This window comes from Coregonus clupeaformis, chromosome 38 (assembly GCF_020615455.1).
Source record: "Coregonus clupeaformis isolate EN_2021a chromosome 38, ASM2061545v1, whole genome shotgun sequence".
NCBI lineage: Eukaryota > Metazoa > Chordata > Actinopteri > Salmoniformes > Salmonidae > Coregonus > Coregonus clupeaformis.
In genome coordinates, this window is record NC_059229.1 from 1,956,925 (window position 1) to 1,977,277 (window position 20,353).

At 48.4% G+C, this 20,353-nt stretch overlaps 2 protein-coding genes across 8 annotated transcripts in view; both read left to right on the forward strand.

The window, feature by feature from the left end:
• The window catches only part of LOC121534260 (zinc finger protein 501), a 644,805-nt gene that overhangs the window by 223,481 nt on the left and 400,971 nt on the right, over positions 1–20,353 (forward strand). The window lies entirely within an intron of this gene.
• The window catches only part of LOC121553916 (proto-oncogene vav), a 43,969-nt gene that overhangs the window by 11,597 nt on the left and 12,019 nt on the right, over positions 1–20,353 (forward strand). For 3 of the 6 annotated variants that reach the window (XM_045211700.1, XM_045211701.1, XM_041867303.2), the window contains 19 exons: positions 1,508–1,731; positions 9,030–9,146; positions 10,783–10,841; positions 11,092–11,157; positions 11,351–11,459; positions 12,131–12,232; positions 12,818–12,886; positions 14,049–14,152; positions 14,280–14,379; positions 14,890–14,985; positions 15,097–15,165; positions 15,313–15,485; positions 15,940–16,075; positions 16,301–16,410; positions 16,762–16,863; positions 17,988–18,082; positions 18,177–18,199; positions 19,514–19,550; positions 19,669–19,805. In XM_045211700.1, the coding sequence (XP_045067635.1) occupies positions 1,528–1,731; positions 9,030–9,146; positions 10,783–10,841; positions 11,092–11,157; positions 11,351–11,459; positions 12,131–12,232; positions 12,818–12,886; positions 14,049–14,152; positions 14,280–14,379; positions 14,890–14,985; positions 15,097–15,165; positions 15,313–15,485; positions 15,940–16,075; positions 16,301–16,410; positions 16,762–16,863; positions 17,988–18,082; positions 18,177–18,199; positions 19,514–19,550; positions 19,669–19,805 (1,908 nt within the window). In that variant the 5' untranslated portion in view covers positions 1,508–1,527. The remainder of the gene's footprint in view (positions 1–1,507; positions 1,732–9,029; positions 9,147–10,782; positions 10,842–11,091; positions 11,158–11,350; positions 11,460–12,130; positions 12,233–12,817; positions 12,887–14,048; positions 14,153–14,279; positions 14,380–14,889; positions 14,986–15,096; positions 15,166–15,312; positions 15,486–15,939; positions 16,076–16,300; positions 16,411–16,761; positions 16,864–17,987; positions 18,083–18,176; positions 18,200–19,513; positions 19,551–19,668; positions 19,806–20,353) is intronic. The other 3 variants (XM_045211702.1, XM_041867304.2, XM_045211703.1) reach the window with 2 other exon arrangements.

Here is a 20,353-nt window from a genome sequence, read left to right on the forward strand (position 1 = left end):
AGGCCGCGCTTTCAGAGGCAAGCAGATCTAGAAACAGGGCTAGGAACAGTTCAGGGAAGGTTAGTACAGTTTCACTGCATGTGATCTATTTCTGTAGAAACGTGAAGATTGTTAAACTAAAGCGTTTTGCCTCTTTCAAACAAGGATTACTATAGCTGTCCTACTATGGCTGACCCTGTAAAACAACACATTTCACTGCACCTATCATACTACTATGGCTGACCCTGTAAAACAACACATTACACTGCACCTATCATACTACTATGGCTGACCCTGTAAAACAACACATTACACTGCACCTTTCATACTACTATGGCTGACCCTGTAAAACAGCACGTCACTGCACCTTTCATACTACTATGGCTGACCCTGTAAAACAACACGTCACTGCACCTATCATACTACTATGGCTGACCCTGTAAAACAACACATTACACTGCACCTATCCGGTGTATGTGACAAAACAACTTTTTTTTTAATTATTACATTTTTTTCTGGTTCTGTTGTGGTCAGGACAATCAAGATGTTTTCAGGCTATTTGGCTCATCAAGTGTCCAATGGTTGTCGTACGGTCATGTTATGTTCATGTTAATCGCCAGGTGGTCGTGTTACGGTCGAGTTGTAGCTGTGGCATCAGTGTGCGGTGTGGCTGATAGTGTCGAATGTGTGGTTGTGTTTATGCTTGTTTTACGGTCATGTTATATTCATATTATATGTTTTGTTCTTGTTGTGTTCAGGTGGTTGTGTTTTGGTCAGGTGGTCCTGTTACCAGAGAAACACAACCTATATTGAGGTTGTCTTACGGTTATGGTTATGTTATATTCAGGTTGTCTTACTGTTATGGTTGTTATATTCAGGTTGTCTTACGATTATGTTTCTGTTAGGTTCATGTTATCGTCAGGTGGTCGCATTATGGTTGAGATGGAGTTGTGGCGTAAGTGAGGTATTTGGTACAATGTGCTTATGGTCGTCTTACGGTCATGTTCATGTTGTTTCCTTGTTGTGTTCAGGTGGTTGTGTTTCGGTAAGGACGGTCGAGATGGAGCTATGGCGTCAGTGCGCTGTGGCCGATAGTGTCTCCAATGTTGGTCATGTTCATGTTATATTCAGGTTATATTGTGGTCCTGTTGTGTTCAGGTGGTCGTGTTACGGTTGAGATGGAGCTGTGGCGTTAGTGTGGCTGATGTGTCCAAATGTGGTCGTGTTTATGGTTCTCTTATGGTCATGTTCATGTTATATTGAGGTTGTGTTACGGTTATGTTGTGTTAATGTTCATGATACGTTGTGTGGTTGATAGAGTGCAGGCCAGGGTCCTACCTGAGAGCCACGGACAGGGAGACATGACGAAACAGTCTTACGGTTATGTTTCATTGTATGTTCCTGTTGTGTCCAGGCGGTGGTGTTCAGGTTGAGACGGAGCTGTGGCGTCACTGTGCAGTGTGGTTGATCAGGGTTATGGTTGTCTTATGGTCATGTTCATGTTATGTTGTGTTCCTATTGTGTCCAGGCGGTGGTGTTCAGGTTGAGATGGAGCTGTGGCGTCACTGTGCAGTGTGGCTGATAGAGTGCAGGGTGCTCCCTGAGAGCCACAGGGTAACGTGGGACAGTGCTCAGGTGTGTGAGCTAGCCCAGGCTCTGAGGGATGGAGTCCTGCTCTGTCAGCTGCTCAACAACTTACTACCCCACGCCGTCAACCTCCGAGAGATCAACCTACGACCACAGATGTCCCAGGTAACACACACACACACCTGTATATACATTATGTTAGCTGGCTAGCTAGTAGGGCTAACGTCAGCGGGTTAGTTGGCAAGCAACCTTGCAAGTTGATTTGTAACAATACATTCAAAGCGTTTGCTTGTACGTCTGAAAACTTTGGAATTCTGATCCGTTTAAGGTAATAACTCACAAAATACAAAAAAGTGAGGTGTAACTTTGCATTGGAAATGTTATAGGAATGGAAATCCATATGTTACATGTGGCTACGTTTATGCTACCTACCCTTTAAGCTGTATACTAATACTTCCTGCTTCATGTCACCAGTTTAAGGAACAGACATTGAAATATAGAATATTTGAGGAAATGGAATGAATGTGAGAATGAGGACTGTTGGAGGAGGGGAATGAGAATGGACCGGATGAAGTAGAGGACTGTAGGAAGGGAAAGAGAATGGACCAGATGAAGTAGAGGACTGTAGGAAGGGAATGAGAATGGACCGGATAAAGTAGAGGACTGTAGGAGGGGAATGAGAATGGAATGAATGTGAGAATGAGGACCGTATGAGGAGGGGAATGAGAATGGACCGGATGAAGTAGAGGACTGTAGGAAGGGAATGAGAATGGACCAGATGAAGTAGAGGACTGTAGGAAGGGAATGAGAATGGACCGGATGAAGTAGAGGACTGTAGAGGAGGGATTCAGTAGGGGAATGAGAATAGACCGGATGAAGTAGAGGACTGTAGAGGAGGGATTCAGTAGAGGAATGAGAATGGACCGGATGAAGTAGAGGACTGTAGGAAGGGAATGAGAATGGACCAGATGAAGTAGAGGACTGTAGGAAGGGAATGAGAATGGACCGGATGAAGTAGAGGACTGTAGGAAGGGAATGAGAATGGACCAGATGAAGTAGAGGACTGTAGAGGAGGGGAATGAGAATGGACCAGATGAAGTAGAGGACTGTAGAGGAGGGGAATGAGAATGGACCAGATGAAGTAGAGGACTGTAGAGGAGGGGAATGAGAATGGACCGGATGAAGTAGAGGACTGTAGAGGAAGGGAATGAGAATGGACCGGATGAAGTAGAGGACTGTAGAGGAGGGGAATGAGAATGGACCGGATGAAGTAGAGGACTGTAGGAGGGGAATGAGAATGGACCAGATGAAGTAGAGGACTGTAGAGGAGGGGAATGAGAATGGACCAGATGAAGTAGAGGACTGTAGGAAGGGAATGAGAATGGACCAGATGAAGTAGAGGACTGTAGGAAGGGAATGAGAATGGACCAGATGAAGTAGAGGACTGTAGAGGAGGGGAATGAGAATGGACCAGATGAAGTAGAGGACTGTAGGGGAGGGGAATGAGAATGGACCAGATGAAGTAGAGGACTGTAGAGGAGGGGAATGAGAATGGACCGGATGAAGTAGAGGACTGTAGGAAGGGAATGAGAATGGACCGGATGAAGTAGAGGACTGTAGGAAGGGAATGAGAATGGACCGGATGAAGTAGAGGACTGTAGGAAGGGAATGAGAATGGACCGGATGAAGTAGAGGACTGTAGGAAGGGAATGAGAATGGACCAGATGAAGTAGAGGACTGTAGAGGAGGGAATGAGAATGGACCAGATGAAGTAGAGGACTGTAGAGAAGGGAATGAGAATGGACCAGATGAAGTAGAGGACTGTAGGAAGGGAATGAGAATGGACCAGATGAAGTAGAGGACTGTAGAGGAGGGGAATGAGAATGGACCGGATGAAGTAGAGGACTGTAGAGGAGGGGAATGAGAATGGACCGGATGAAGTAGAGGACTGTAGAGGAGGGGAATGAGAATGGACCGGATGAAGTAGAGGACTGTAGAGGAGGGGAATGAGAATGGACCGGATGAAGTAGAGGACTGTAGAGGAGGGGAATGAGAATGGACCGGATGAAGTAGAGGACTGTAGAGGAGGGAATGAGAATGGACCGGATGAAGTAGAGGACTGTAGAGGAGGGGAATGAGAATGGACCGGATGAAGTAGAGGACTGTAGAGGAGGGAATGAGAATGGACCAGATGAAGTAGAGGACTGTAGAGGGGGGAGGGGAATGAGAATGGACCAGATGAAGTAGAGGACTGTAGAGGAGGGGAATGAGAATGGACCGGATGAAGTAGAGGACTGTAGAGGAGGGGAATGAGAATGGACCAGATGAAGTAGAGGACTGTAGAGGAGGGGAATGAGAATGGACCGGATGAAGTAGAGGACTGTAGAGGGGGGAATGAGAATGGACCGGATGAAGTAGAGGACTGTAGAGGAGGGGAATGAGAATGGACCGGATGAAGTAGAGGACTGTAGAGGAGGGGAATGAGAATGGACCGGATGAAGTAGAGGACTGTAGAGGAGGGGAATGAGAATGGACCGGATGAAGTAGAGGACTGTAGAGGAGGGAATGAGAATGGACCAGATGAAGTAGAGGACTGTAGAGGAGGGGAATGAGAATGGACCGGATGAAGTAGAGGACTGTAGAGGAGGGGAATGAGAATGGACCAGATGAAGTAGAGGACTGTAGGAAGGGAATGAGAATGGACCGGATGAAGTAGAGGACTGTAGAGGAGGGGAATGAGAATGGACCGGATGAAGTAGAGGACTGTAGAGGAGGGAATGAGAATGGACCGGATGAAGTAGAGGACTGTAGGAGAGGGGAATGAGAATGGACCGGGGGATGAAGTAGAGGACTGTAGAGGAGGGAATGAGAATGGACCAGATGAAGTAGAGGACTGTAGGAAGGGAATGAGAATGGACCGGATAAAGTAGAGGACTGTAGAGGAGGGAATGAGAATGGACCGGATGAAGTAGAGGACTGTAGAGGAGGGATGAAGTAGAGGACTGTAGAGGAGGGAATGAGAATGGACCGGATGAAGTAGAGGACTGTAGAGGAGGGATTCAGGGGGTGGTTTCTAGAGTTTGGCTTGGAGTGTCAGATAGACATCACCATCAGGTCTCGGTAGTTCGGCTGCTGTGGTGATGGTGAGGCTGGGCAGTTGAAGACTTGAACAGAGGCAGTTGGCTCACTGATCTAGGAGAGGCTCTCAGCCGGTAAGACCAGGGTCTGAACCGCTGCGGGAGCAGTTGGCAGGTAACTGGATGAGCTGGCTGAGATGTGGGAGTTCATGGCTGGTAGGGATGGAAGGTGAGACGCTGCGGGGGTGACAGTGGCAGTCAGCGGGTTCCGGCTGGTGAAGAGAGAGGACGTCACTGGCATGAGGGGGCGGAGCTGCCGCCAGAGGGTCGAAAGGGTGTCGAGGGCAAATGTAGTAACCAGGTCGTTGGAGCACGGGGGGATGACGGCTGACGGAAGGAAGGGGTTGTCAGAGGGGGACGCATCAAGGGAGACAACTGCAGAGGTCGCAAGGATGCAGGGAGGGTGGGATGGACAACTACAGAGGTCGCAAGGATGCAGGGAGGGTGGGATGGACAACTACAGAGGTCGCAAGGATGCAGGCAGGGTGGGATGGACAACTACAGAGGTCACAAGGATGCAGGCAGGGTGGGATGGACAACTACAGAGGTCACAAGGATGCAGGCAGGGTGGGATGGACAACTACAGAGGTCGCAAGGATGCAGGCAGGGTGGGATGGACAACTACAGAGGTCGCAAGGATGCAGGCAGGGTGGGATGGACAACTGCAGAGGTCGGAAGCGATGGACACCCTGCGGGCGAAGAGGCTACAGTCCAGCTGTCAAGAGCGCCCCAGTACGTGCTGACATTCCACTGCAGGAGCCTGGAGGCAATGACAGCCGAAAACAGCCAATGGCAGTCGTAGATTGTTGCGCCACCATAACGAACAGCCAGATCCATAACGATGGAGTGGTAGTCATCCAACTCCTAGCGGCGAGAAGGGTGAGCCGAGCAGATGACGTCTCTGTAGTACGAGAAGGCCATATACGAGCCTAGAGGGACCCGAGGTGGGCAGAGAGGTCGTCACTGGCAGAGAGAGGGGCCAGCAGGACCGTGTAGGATCTGCTGGCGAAGCGAGGAAGAGACTGGATGCGAATTGTAGTGGAGTGTGCTGGGTGAAGGAAGAGACAGGGCGGCCGTCGAGAGGGAACGGTGAGCCGGAGGGCGCCGCTGGGGTCAGCAGTCACAGCTGTGAGGAACAGAGGCAGCAGGCACAGATAGCTGGTTGAACCAGCGTCGCTGGCAGAGGGTGGCGGTCACAGGACCAGTAGGACCAGAGGCAAAGATGGAGGTCATCACTGGTGGAGAGGGAGTGTGTGTCACCATGGGAGCAGCAGTCACAAGCCGGCGGGGCCTGAGGCGGGGAGAGAGGACGTCAGTGGCAGAGAGACGGGGTGAGCAGCTGCTGGAGCACTGGACACAGGGCCAGTGGGACCTGAGAGGAGCAGCTGCTGGAGCAGTGGACACAGGGCCAGTGGGACCTGAGAGGGGGAGAGCTGCTGGAGCAGTGGACACAGGGCCAGTGGGACCTGAGAGGGGGAGAGCTGCTGGAGCAGTGGACACAGGGCCAGTGGGACCTGAGAGGGGGAGAGCTGCTGGAGCAGTGGACACAGGGCCAGTGGGACCTGAGAGGGGGAGAGCTGCTGGAGCAGTGGACACAGGGCCAGTGGGACCTGAGAGGGGGAGAGCTGCTGGAGCAGTGGACACAGGGCCAGTGGGCTGCTAGAGGCTGTGAAGATGGAGCAGGCAAAATAGCCAGGAGGCTAGAGCAGGCAACCAGAAAACCAGTTGCACCGCCGGCGGAGTCAGAACGTGAGGTAGAGGGCAGAGGTAGCAGTATGCTGAGAGATAGGCTGTCGCTGGCAGAAAGGGTAGGTGAGTCACTGCCGGAGCAGCAGTCTGTGTCCAGAGCAGCAGTCCGGGTCCAGAGTAGCAGTCCGGGTCCAGAGCAGCAGTCAGGGTCCAGAGCAGCAGTCCGGGTCCAGAGCAGCAGACAGGGTCCAGAGCAGCAGTCCGGGTCCAGAGCAGCAGTCCGGGTCCAGAGCAGCAGTCCGGGTCCAGAGCAGCAGTCCGGGTCCAGAGCAGCAGTCCGGGTCCAGAGCAGCAGTCCGGGTCCAGAGCAGCAGTCCGGGTCCAGAGCAGCAGTCCGGGTCCAGAGCAGCAGTCAAGGTCCAGAGGGTCCAGTGAGAAAAGCAGTAGCAAGAGGCCAGGGAGCGGTGTGGCCGGTATTAAAGAGAGGAGCGAGAGAGAAAGCTGACCTGCTGGGCCGTCAGGGGGAGCTGTACCTGTAGGGACTTAGGTTGTGTTAGACGCCAAATCAGAATATGAGGCTGGGAGAGAAGCCAGGTCCGGAGCTGATTTTTGGAGGGCCTGGGTCGAAGTCTTTGAGGCCTGGAGTTGGTGGAATGAATATGCGGCAGTGGAAGCATCAGGGGATGTTGTCATGGTGGCCCTCGGGTGCATGGTGTCATCAGGCAACATGGGTGGATGTGGTTCTGGTCCCGGCAGGAGGGGCAGCCGTAGTCAACCAACCAGAGAGAGAGAGAGAGAGATGTAGTTTAGCGGAACATAAGAGGCGCGAGGGAGAAGAACCACCATGGCTGGACGGACGCCACGACATGAAGAGGACACCTCTAGAGTGAGAAGGCCGCTCCGCAGGATGATAGGTTTCCTGCTTCATTTCCCTACAGGCCATTTCCATAGCGACCGTTCCATAGCGACGAACAGACTGCATTTAAGCCCCCGGACAATGAGATAAGAAAATCACCTGATAGCGATCGGGTGTGTGTGTGTGTGTGTGTGTGTGTGTGTGTGTGTGTGTGTGTGTGGGTGGGTGTGTATCAAATACCATAATCTCTTGTGGTTTACAGTGTGTGGGTGTAAGGGACTGGGCAATCCTTTCTGCGGGTCAGAATATCAGAATATTGTAATTTATTGATCAATTTGATTAAGTGTGTGTGTGTGTGTGTGTGTTCGGTAGTAGCAGGTTTGACCTTGCTGAGTGACCTTGTGTGTGTGTGTAACTCTGGGGAATCCTATGAGGTAAGACTGTGGTTCAGAAACATCATGTGACTGGTGTCCTCCATCCAGCACCTTCATGATACATACACATGTTGAGACACTTTGCAGAACTGCACAGGGAAGTGTCCATTTCAATGAAAGGACGTCTGTGGACGTCACAGGTGTGTGTGTGTGCGCGTATGTGTGTGTGTGTGCGTACGTGTGTGTGTGCGTACGTGTGTGTGTGTGTGTGTGTGTGTGCGTACGTGTGTGTGTGCTCACACCAGGGTGATATATGAGTGTCAGTCAGAACTCTGAACATTTCCCCTTTTCTGAAATTAGAGTTCTCCATTTAACAATGCTGAGACGACACAACACCACACACTGCTCTGGCAGGAAGCTATGCAAATCTCTGTAAATGTCTGACCGCTGAGCAGCAGTGTGTTAACCTTAATGTGTTTTACAGTGACTGAATGAACACCTTGGGGTTTCGTATTTGAGACATTCATGTATTTTACTCTGACTGGATGAACACCTTGCGGTTTCGTATTTGAGACATTCATGTATTTTACACTGACTGGATGAAGACCTTGCGGTTTTGTATTTGTATCTCTCTCTCTCTCTCTCTCTCTCTCTCTCTCTCTCTCTCTCTCTCCCTAGTTTCTCTCGCTCCCCCTCTCTCTCTCTCTCTCCCCCTCTCTCTCTCTCTCTCTCTCTCTCTCTCTCTCTCTCTCTCTCTCTCTCTCTCTCCCTAGTTTCTCTCTCTCCCCCTCTCTCTCTCTCTCTCTCCCCTCTCCCCCCTCTCTCTCTCTCGCTCTCTCTCTCTCTCTCCCTAGTTTCTCTCTCCCCCCCCTCTCTCTCTCTCTCTCTCTCTCTCTCTCTCCCTAGTTTCTCTCTCTCCCCCTCTCTCTCTCTCTCTCTCTCTCTCTCCCCATAATTTCTCTCTCCCTCTAACTCCCCCTATTTTCTCTCCCTCTCTCTCTCTGTCTCTCTCCTTCTCTCCATTGTTTCTTTCCCTCTATCTCTCCCCACCTCCCTGCTGGTTTCCATAGTAATGTGCACAGCATTGTGTCTGTCAACCAATTCATTTATTGGTCAATCATTACACAAGTTGGCTGAGTGAATGTGTGATGATGACACATTTCAATGTGATAACTGAATCTGTTTGACTATGAAGTGTGACTGAATGGCTTGTGAATAACCTGTTCTGATTAGCTCACTGTAGTTCCTGTGTCTTAAATAACCTGATATGATTGGCTTCTGTAGTTCCTATGTCTTAAATAACCTTATCTGATTGGCTCCTCTAGTTCCTGTCTCTGAATAACCTGATATTATTGGCTTCTATAGTTCCTGTGTCTGAAATAACCTGTTCTGATTGGCTCCCTGTAGTTCCTGTGTCTGAAGAACATCCGTACGTTCCTGGGGGTGTGTCAGGAGAAGTTTCACCTGAAGAAGACTGAACTGTTTGAAGCCTTCGACCTGTTTGATGTCAGAGACTTCGGCAAGGTGTGTGTGTGTGTGACATCACCTCACCTCATCTGAACTCGCTCTTGTTCTCTCTTTCTCATTTTACATTTACATTTTAGTCATTTAGCAGACGCTCTTATCCAGAGTGACTTACAGTTAGTGCATTCATCTTAAAAGATAGCTAGGTGGGACAACCACATATCACAGTCTAGGAAAAGACAACAAGTGCAAGTTCTATTTAGTTTTGGGGGGGGGGGAGCTGACCTCGTTGTAGGGGTGGGACGGCCAAGAGTGCCCGAGTTGGGATGTAGGGTTTGAGCATAGCCTGAAGGTGGGGAGGAGTGGTTCCCCTTGCTGTCGTCTGATAGTGTGTGTGTGGTCTTTGACATGGGTGTTACAGCAGTCCCCTTGCTGTCGTCTGATAGTGTGTGTGTGGTCTTTGACCTGGGTGTTACAGCAGTTTTCTTTCGTTTTCATTCTGCCGCCTCACACTCTGCAGCTTCCTGTCAATGTGTCACCACGGTTAGCATAAACCAACCCAGTTACAGGAACAAGTCATGTTTCTCTCTGCGACCCTGACACAGTCATAACGCAGCCCAGAGCACAACCACAACCTTTAAACGACACAGTCAAGGGGTGTCCACATACTTTTGGCCATGCAGTGTACAAACAGTATCAGTCTTCTGTCTCTCTCAGCCATTGGTTTGTCTGCTCTCTTCCTTCTCCTCTACTACGGGTTTCACTTCTCTCTCGCTTCTCTCTCTGTCTCTCTCTCTCTCTTTCTCTGTCTCTCTCTCTCTCTCTCTGTCTCTCTCTGTCTCTCTCTCTCTCTCTCTCTCTTTCTCTGTCTCTGTCTCTCTGTTTCTCTTTCTCTCTCTCTCTCTGTCTCTCTCTCTCTCTCTCTTTCTCTGTCTCTCTGTTTCTCTTTCTCTCTGTCTCTCTCTCTCTCTTTCTTTCTCTCTCATTCTCACTCATTCAAGACGCTGTAGTTTCTCTCTCTCTCTCTCTCTCTCTCTCTCTCTCTCTCTCTCTCTCTCTCTCTCTCTCTCTCTCTCTCTCTCTCTCTCTTCTCTCTCTCTCTCTCTCTCTCTCTCTCTCTCTCTCTCTCTCTCTCTCTCTCTCTCTCTCTCTCTCTCTCTCTCTCTCTCTCTCTCTCTCTCTCTCTCTCTCTCTCTCTCCATCTTCCTGAGTCATAGTAAAACTGTAAGACAGAGAGGGAGCAATAGAAGCATTCAGAAATATTGTCACTCTCGTGTGTCTTACGTCGCCTGTCATAAAATAGGTGACGTTTTCTGTGTGCTATACAGCTCACCACCAGTAAAACGACAGCATTTAAATATCTAGCGTATTTATCTAATTTCTCTCAATATCTTTCTATGTCATCCCATGTCATTTCATGTCCCTCTATGTCATCCCATGTCTCTCTGTCATCCCATGTCTCTCTGTCATCCCATGTCTCTCTGTCATCCCATGTCTCTCTATGTCATCCCATGTCTCTCTATGTCATCCCATGTCCCTGTATGTCATCCCATGTCCCTGTATGTCATCCCATGTCCCTGTATGTCATCCCATGTCCCTGTATGTCATCCCATGTCTCTCTATGTCATCCCATGTCCCTCTATGTCATCCCATGTCCCTGTATGTCATCCCATGTCCCTGTATGTCTGTGTTTCAGGTGATAGACACCTTGTCCATTCTGTCCCACTCATCCATCTCCATCCAGAAGGGTTTCCAGTAAGTTACCCAACTCTATAAACTCAACCATTCTATTGACATCTTTATTGGAAAGTAAAACAGTATCTTAATGTTTTCTCTCCCTCTATCTCCCCCCTCCCCCATCTCTCCCTCTCTCTCTCCTCCCATCTCTCCCCCCCCCCTCCCCCATCTTCCCTCTCTCTCTCTCTCTCTCTTTTTTTTCTCTCTCCTCCCCCTCCCCATCTCTCTCTCTCTCTTTATCTTTCTCTCTCTCTTTCTCTCTCTCCAGGCCTTTCCCAATAGAAGGCTGTATTACTGATGATGACATCTACAGCGGTCTCTCTGACCAGATTGAGTAAGTTACAGTGTGTGTGTGTGTGTGTGTTGTATCATAATGACTAATCATATCCTCCCTCCCCTCCCCTCCCCTCCCTTCCCCTCCCTCCCTCCCTCCCCTCCCCTCCCCTCCCCTCCCTCCCTCCCTCCCTCCCTCCCTCTCTCCCCCCTCCCCTCCCTCCCTCCCTCTCCCCCCTCTCTCTCCCTCTCAGTGAGACAGTGGATGAGGATGATGACCTGTATGACTGTGTGGAGGACCAGGAGAATGAGGGGGATGAGATATATGAAGACCTGATGAGGGCCGATGAGCCATCAGAGACGGTGAGAGAACAGAATGGTGCTTTCAGACTTGAAGGATTGGGCTAGGAGCTGTTTCTACACTCGGAATGGTCATTTTATGGTTGTGTTATGGTCCTGTTTTATGCTTGTGTTTTGGTTCTATTATGGTTTTGTTATGCTACAGCAGCAGAAGACGTGGGTAAAGGGATAAGAGAGAATTAACCAGATGTGGTTGTGTTATGGTTATGTTATGGTTGTGTTATGTTACAGCAGCAGAGGACAGAGGTGGATAAGATAGAATGTTATATTATGGTTGTATTATGGTTATATTATCTTACAGCAACAGAGTACGGAGGTGGATAACAGAGAATGTTATATTATGGTTATATTATCTTACAGCAACAGAGTATGGAGGTGGATAACAGAGAATGTTATATTATGGTTGTATTATGGTTATATTATCTTACAGCAACAGAGTACGGAGGTGGATAACAGAGAATGTTATATTATGGTTATATTATCTTACAGCAACAGAGTATGGAGGTGGATAACAGAGAATGTTATATTATGGTTGTATTATGGTTATATTATCTTACAGCAACAGAGTATGGAGGTGGATAAGAGTGAATGGATGGTTGTGTCTGCTGTAACCATATTCAAGTTGTGTTCTGGTTATGTTCTGGTTGTGTAATTGTGGTTGTGTTACGTTACAGCAGCAGCAGCAGAAGATGGAGGTGGACAAGAGAGAATGCTGCCTGCAGGAGATCAGACTGACAGAGGAGAAATACACTGACACACTGGAGTCCATATTACAGGTAGTACTCTCTCTCTCTCTCTCTCTCTCTCTCTGTATCTCTCTCTCTCTCTCTCTGTCCCTCTCTCTGTATCTCTCTCTCCCTCTGTGTCTCTGTCCCTCTCTCTGTCTCTCTCTCTCTCATTCTCTCTCTCTCTCTCTCTCTCTCTCTCTCTCTCTCTCTCTCTCTCTCTCTCTCTCTCTCTCTCTCTCTCTCTCTCTCTCTCTCTCTCTCTCTCTCTCTCTCTCTCTCTCTCTCTCTCTCTCTCTCTCTCTCTCTCTCTCTCTCTCTCTCTCTCTCTCTCTCTCTCTCTCTCTCTCTCTCTCTCTCTCATTCTCTCTCTCTCTCTCATTCTCTCTCTCTCTCTCTCTCTCTCTCTCTCTCTCTCTCTCTCTCTCTCTCTCTCTCTCTCTCTCTCTCTCTCTCTCTCTCTCTCTCTCTCTCTCTCTCTCTCTCTCTCTCTCTCTCTCTCTCTCTCTCTCTCTCTCTCTCTCTCTCTCTCTCTCTCTCTCTCTCTCTCTCTCTCTCTCTCTCTCTCTCTCTCTCTCTCTCTCTCTCTCTCTCTCTCTCTCTCAAACTTAACTGTAACTCTCTCTGTGTGTGTAGCACTTTATGAAGCCCCTCCAGAAGTTCCTTCAGCCTCACGACATAGAGAGTATCTTCATCAACACGGAGGTATAGTGTTCTTCCTGCTGTGCATAGTATTAGTGTATATACACTGAGTGTACAAAACATTAGGAACACCTTCCTAATATTGAGTAGCCCTTTTGCCCTCAGAACAGCCTCAATTCGTCAGGGCATGGACTCTACAAGGTGTCGAAAGCGTTCCACAGGGATGCTGGGCCCATGTTGACTCCAATGCTTCCCACAGTTGTGTCAAGTTGGCTGGATATCCTTTGGGTGGTGGACCATTATTGATACACACGGGAAACTGTTGAGCGTGAAAAACCAAGCAGCGTTGCAGTTCTTGACACACTGAAACCGGTGCACCTGGCACCTACTACCATACCCCGTTCAAAGGCACTTAAATATTTTGTCTTGCCCATTCACCCTCTGAATGGCACACATACACAATCCATGTCTCAATTGTTTCAAGGCTTAACAATCCTTCTTTAACCTGTCTCCTCCCCTTCATCTACACTGACTGAAGTGGATTTAACAAGTGACATCAATAAGGGTTCATAGCTTTCACCTGGATTCACCTGGTCAGTCTATGTCATGGAAAGACCATGTTTTGTCCACTCCGTGTGGAACGAAGTCATTATCTTTGTGTTAGAGATATGTCTGTCTCCTCTCTGTGTGTTAGAGATATGTCTGTCTCCTCTCTGTGTGTGAGATATATGGCTGTCTCCTCTCTGTGTGTGAGAGATATGTCTGTCTCCTCTCTGTGTGTGAGAGATTTTGCTGTCTCCTCTCTGTGTGTGAGAGATATGGCTGTCTCCTCTCTGTGTGTGAGAGATATGGCTGTCTCCTCTCTGTGTGTGAGAGATATGTCTGTCTCCTCTCTGTGTGTGAGAGATATGTCTGTCTCCTCTCTGTGTGTGAGAGAAATGGCTGTCTCCTCTCTGTGTGTGAGAGATATGTCTGTCTCCTCTCTGTGTGTGAGAGATATGGCTGTCTCCTCTCTGTGTGTGAGAGAAATGGCTGTCTCCTCTCTGTGTGTGAGAGATATGTCTGTCTCCTCTCTGTGTGTGAGAGATATGTCTGTCTCCTCTCTGTGTGTGAGAGAAATGGCTGTCTCCTCCCCGCATATCAAGTCGTCATCTCCCTCCTCCTCTCCCTCTCACCTCCCTCTCTCTCTCCCTCCTTCCCTCCCTCTCTCCGACTGTCTCTGTAGGATCTGGCCATAACCCATCGTAGTCTGCTGGGGGAGATCCAGACCTCCATCTTAACCCTGAACGCCGAGAACCTTTACCAGGTCTTCATCAATTACAAAGAGAGGTAGAGAAATACACACACCTACAACATTATCAGCACGGTATGCACATCTGAAGGGATTGGTTAGAAGGGGATATAAGGGCTGGAAAGATGATTTAAAAATGAATATATATCTCTCTCTCTCTCCCAGGTTGTTGCCGTATGGGCGGTACTGCAGTCAGGTGGAAGCAGCTACTAAACACCTGGACAAGATGTCCGCCATGAAGGAAGGCGTCAGGATGAAACTACAGGTGAGAATAGAGAGTTGTATACATCACCCCGAGTGGTCTCCGAGCGGTGCAGCGGTCTAAGGCGCTGCATCTCAGTGCTAGAGGCGTCACTACAGACCCTGGTTCGATTCCAGGCTGTATCCGGCCGTGATTGGGAGTCCCATAGGGCGGCGCACAATTGGCCCAGCGTCGTCCGGGTTTGGCCGGTGTAGGCCGTCATTGTAAATAAGGATTTGTTCTTAACTGACTTGCCTAGTTAAATAAAGGTTAAATAAAAAAATTAAAATCTATGAAACATGGAAGAGGACAGAGATTTGGATACATGTCTGAAGTAGGTAATTCTCTTTAATCTACACTGACCTCTTTCTCCCTCCCAGTCTCTCTCCCTCTGGACTGAACTGATATCTGTCTCTCCCCTCCTCTCCTCTCCTCTCCTCTCCTCTCCTCTCCTCTCCTCTCCTCTCCTCTCCTCTCCTCTCCTCTCCTCTCTCTCCTCTCCTCTCCTCTCCTCTCCTCTCCTCTCCTCTCTAGGAGTGCTCTAAGAGGGCAAACAGTGGCAGGTTTTCTCTGCGTGATCTACTCATGGTTCCCATGCAGAGAGTCCTCAAATACCACCTACTGCTCCAGGTACACAACCTGTGTGCTGTGGTGTGTGTGCGTGTGGTGTGTGTGTGCGTGTGTTTCATTAACACACGTGGCCTAAATGCCATCATATTAATAGTGTAATGTGATTACCAGGAGCTGGTGAAACACACGTCTGGCACTACAGAGAAAGACAACCTTCGGACAGCTCTAGACGCCATGAGAGTGAGTCGACCTTCCTCTTCCAGACTGATACCAAGAGGACAAGCATGACACAAACATGTTGTTCTCTCTCTGGTGTCTGTGTGTTTCTGCGTGTTCATCTGTACCTGTGTGTGTGTGTGTGTGTGTGTGTGTGTGTGTGTGTGTCAGGACCTCGCCCAGTGTGTGAACGAGGTAAAGAGAGACAATGAGATCATCAAACAGATCACCACCTTCCAGTTGTCTATAGAGAACATGACCCAGTCTCTGGCTCTGTACGGACGACCCAAGATAGACGGAGAACTGAAGATCATCTCCTCAGAGAAGAAATCCAAACAGGACAGGTGTGTGTGTGTGTGTGTGTGTGTGTGTGTGTGTGTGTGGGGGTGTATTGTTGTTTTACAAAGTTGTGTGTGTGTGTGTGTGTGTGTGTGTGTGGACATGTTTAACTATACTTGTGGGGACCAGAAGTCTCCACAAAAATAGTAAACAAACAGAAATTTGACCATCTGGGGACATTTTGTTAGTCCCCACAAGGTCAAATGCTATTTCTAGGGGAGTTAAGGTTAGAATTAGTGTTAGGGATAGAATTAGGTTTAGGGTTAGGGTTAGGAGCTAGGGTTAGTTTTAGGGTTAGGGTTAGGAGCTAGGGTTAGGTTTAGGGTTAAGGTTTGGAGGTTAAGGTTAGGGTAAGGGTTAGGTTTAGCGTTAGGGGTTAAGGAAAATAGGATTTTGAATGGGACTGAGTTGTATGTCCCGACAAGCTTAGCTATACAAGACTGTGTGTGTGTGTATCAGGTATGCCTTCCTGTTTGACAAGGCGATGCTGGTGTGTAAGAAGAAGAGTGGAGAGATGATGGAACTGAAGGAGATTATAGAGCTGCAGCACTACCAGCTACGAGACGAGACCATCGGGGAGAAGGACAACAAGAAGGTTGCTTTATCCTCTCCTCTCCTCTCCTCTCCTCTCCTCTCCTCTCCTCTCCTCTCCTCTCCTCTCCTCTCCTCTCCTCTCCTCACATTTTGTACTAAACGTATCCCTTTTGTGTGTGTATGTTTGTGTGTGTGTGTGTGTGTGTGTGTGTGTGTGTGTGTGTGTGTGTGTGTGTGTGTGTGTGTGTGTGTGTGTGTGTGTGTGTGTGTGTGTGTGTGTGTGTAGTGGTCACATTTTTTCCTGCTTATAGACTGTTATGGGAAGTTGGGATACGACCTGTTCTTCAAGACCAGAGATCTCAAGAAGAAATGGCTGGAGCAGTTTGAGATGGCCCTGTGAGTCATACAATACTGGAGGGAGGGAGGGAGGGAGGGAGGGAGGGAGGAGGGAGGGGAGGGAGGAGGGAGGGAGGGAGGGAGGGAGGGAGGGAGGGAGGGAGGGAGGGAGGGAGGGAGGGAGGGAGGGAGGGAGGGAGGGAGGGATGGATGGATGGATGGATTGATTGATTGATGGACAGACAGACTGACTGGTTGATTGATTGATTGATTGATGTTGATTGATTGATTGACTGACTGGTTGGTTGATTAATTGATGGATTGACTGGTTGGTTAGTTGGTTGGTTGATTGACTGGTGGTTGGTTGGTTGATAGATTGACTGGTTGATTGATTGGTTGATTGATCGGCAGGTCCAACATGTGTCCAGAGAACTGTACTGCCAACAGTCATGACTTCCAGATGTACTGCTTTGAAGATACCACCTCCTGCAAGGCCTGCTGTATGCTACTCAGGTACACACACACACACGCTCCTCAGATCCTCAATAAGTTCTACAGCTGCACCATTGAGAGCATCTTGACTGGCTGCATCACCGCCTGGTATGGCAACTGCTTGGCATCCGACCGCAAGGCGCTACAGAGGGTAGTGCGAACGGCCCAGTACATCACTGGAGCCGAGCTCCCTGCCATCCAGGACCTCTATACCAGACGGTGTCAGAGGAAGGCCCTAAAGATGATAAAGACTCCAGCCACCCTAGTCATAGACTGTTCTCTCTGCTACCGGGGGCTCCGATGATAGTTGGAAAAGACTGAACAGCTAAGCAAAGAAATAGAAAAAAGCTACCTGGACTATCTGCATTGACTCTTTTGCAACTCTTTTGACTCTCCACATACGCTGCTGCTACTGTTTTATCTATCCTGTTGCCTAGTCACTTTACCCCTACTATATGTAGATATCTACCTCAATTACCTTATTATTATCTATCCTGTTGCCTAGTCACTTTACCCCTACCTATATGTACATATCTACCTCAATTACCTCGTACCCCTGCACATCAACTCTGTACTGGTACCCAGTGTGTATAGCCAAGGTATCGTTACTCATTGTGTATTTATTCCTTGTGTTATTATTTTTATATTATTTCTCTTTTGTTCTCTCTGCGTTGTTGGGACGGGCCCGTCAGTAAGCATTTCACTGTTAGTCTACACCTGTTGTTTACCAAGCATGTGACAAATTAAATGACATTTGATTGATTTGATTTGACAAGTGCGAGGGGGCACGTACACACTCACATGTAGTCACTTGATCTTGCATAGGTTGGAGAGGTCAGGGTTGAGGCTGGAGAACTTTATGAAGAATGATTTGACTCTACATACAGATAGATAGAAAGCTAGATAGATTGAGACTTCTCACATTCTCTCTCTATTTCTCTCTATAATCTCTCTCTCTCTCTCTCCCTCCTTCTCTCTCTATCCTCTCTCTCTCCTCTCTCTTCCTCCTCTCTCTCTCTCCCTCCTCTCCCTTTCTCTATCTCTCTTTCCTTCTCTCTCTTCCTCCTCTCTCTCTCTCCTCTCTCTCCCTCCGCTCCCCTTCTCTCTCTCTCCCTCCTCTCTCTCTCTTTCTCTCTCTTTCTCAGGGGGATATTCTTCCAGGGGTATCGTTGTAGTCGTTGCAAAATGGCCGCTCATAAAGAATGCCTGGGAAGAGTACCAGGCTGCGGACGCAACCCAGGTAGTCCAGCTACAGTGTGTGTTTTCTTTGATTGTATGTTTTTGCAGTTGTGTGTAACGCTGTACACTTAGCTGTGTTGTGGTTTGTATTTCAGACCACTCAGGCACCGTGAAGAAGGTAAGGCTCCTTTCAGATGCTCTTTATCTGGCAGCGTATCACTATAGTACTGAGTAAGGACTGCGTGAGCCAGGAACACTTTACGGCAGGACCATGTCCAGCTGAGGGGAGCATCAATAGCCAGCTAACCTGCCTAGATATTGTGAAATAACATATGTATTGTAGAGATGGGAAAGGGGACAGCTAGTCAGTTCAACACAAACCAACACATTCAATCCAATCAGAGAGGAGCGGGGGGCTGCCTTAATCAACGTCCAGGTGACCAGCTTGAAATGGAAATGGTACAATTGAGTCAACAACCAAAAACCCTGAAGTTTAGCTTCTTAATGAACCAGAAAATCTAAAGCTATTTCTGGTTGCTTGTCAAAGTTAGCGCTCTGTAGTAGACCCTTCTGGAGTGTGTTGTCTCTTCTAGTGGGTTGTATATCTGTGACCTGTGAGTCTCTTCTAGTGGGTTGTATATCTGTGACCTGTGAGTCTGTTCTAATGGGTTGTATATCTGTGACCTGTGAGTCTGTTCTAATGGGTTGTATATCTGTGACCTGTGAGTCTGTTCTAGTGGGTTGTATATCTGTGACCTGTGAGTCTGTTCTAGTGGGTTGTATATCTGTGACCTGTGAGTCTGTTCTAGTGGGTTGTATATATGTGACCTGTGAGTCTGTTCTAGTGGGTTGTATATCCGTGACCTGTGAGTCTCTTCTAGTGGGTTGTATATATGTGACCTGTGAGTCTGTTCTAGTGGGTTGTATATCTGTGACCTGTGAGTCTGTTCTAGTGGGTTGTATATCTGTGACCTGTGAGTCTCTTCTAGTGGGTTGTATATCTGTGACCTGTGAGTCTGTTCTAGTGGGTTGTATATCTGTGACCTGTGAGTCTCTTCTAGTGGGTTGTATATCTGTGACCTGTGAGTCTGTTCTAGTGGGTTGTATATCTGTGACCTGTGAGTCTGTTCTAGTGGGTTGTATATCTGTGACCTGTGAGTCTCTTCTAGTGGGTTGTATATCTGTGACCTGTGAGTCTCTTCTAGTGGGTTGTATATCTGTGACCTGTGAGTCTCTTCTAGTGGGTTGTATATCTGTGACCTGTGAGTCTGTTCTAGTGGGTTGTATATCTGTGACCTGTGAGTCTGTTCTAGTGGGTTGTATATCTGTGACCTGTGAGTCTGTTCTAGTGGGTTGTATATCTGTGACCTGTGAGTCTGTTCTAGTGGGTTGTATATCTGTGACCTGTGAGTCTCTTCTAGTGGGTTTTATATCTGTGACCTTTGAGGCTGTTATAGTGGGTTTAGATCTGTGATCTGTCTTGTTCCTACAGAATAAGAAGTCAGCTTCTCACAGACAAGCCAGTCCAGGTGAGGATCCTAGATTATAGAACTGAATCAATTTGGGATTAGATTAGAATGGGAACGTTTTTAACTGAACCTAAAACACTTGTTTGCCTCTCTCTCTCTCTCTCTCTCTCTCTCTCAGGTCTTCCTAAAATGGAGGTGTGTCAGGAGTACTATGGTGTCCCTCCGCCCCCTGTAGCGTTCGGCCAACCACTGCACCTCTCCATGGGTGATGTCATCGAACTGACAAGAGCCGAGGCCGACCTACAGTGGTGGGAGGTGAAGCACGCAGACGTGCAGACAGACACACACACAGTGGTGGGAGGGTGGAGATACTCTCTCTCTCACTCTCTCTCTCTCTCTCTCTCTCACTCTCACTCTCTCTCTCTCTCACTCTCTCTCTCTCTCTCTCTCTCTCTCTCTCTCTCTCTCTCTCTCTCTCTCTCTCTCTCTCTCTCTCTCTCTCTCTCGCTCTCTCTCTCTCTCTCTCTCTCTCTCTCTCTCTCTCTCTAAGGGGCTTTATTGGCATGGGTATTTACAATGGTGTTTGTTATTCACTGGTGGCCCTTTTCTTGTGGCAACAGGTCACAAATCTTGCTGCTGTGATGGCACACTGTGGTATTTCACCCAATAGATATGGGTGTGTATCAACATTGGATTTGTTTTAGAATTCTTTGTGGGTCTGTGTAATCTGAGGGAAATATGTGTCTCTAATATGGTCATACATTTGGCAGGAGGTTAGGAAGTGCAGCTCAGTTTCCACCTCATTTTGTGGGCAGTGTGCACATAGCTTGTCTTCTCTTGAGAGCCAGGTCTGCCTACGGCAG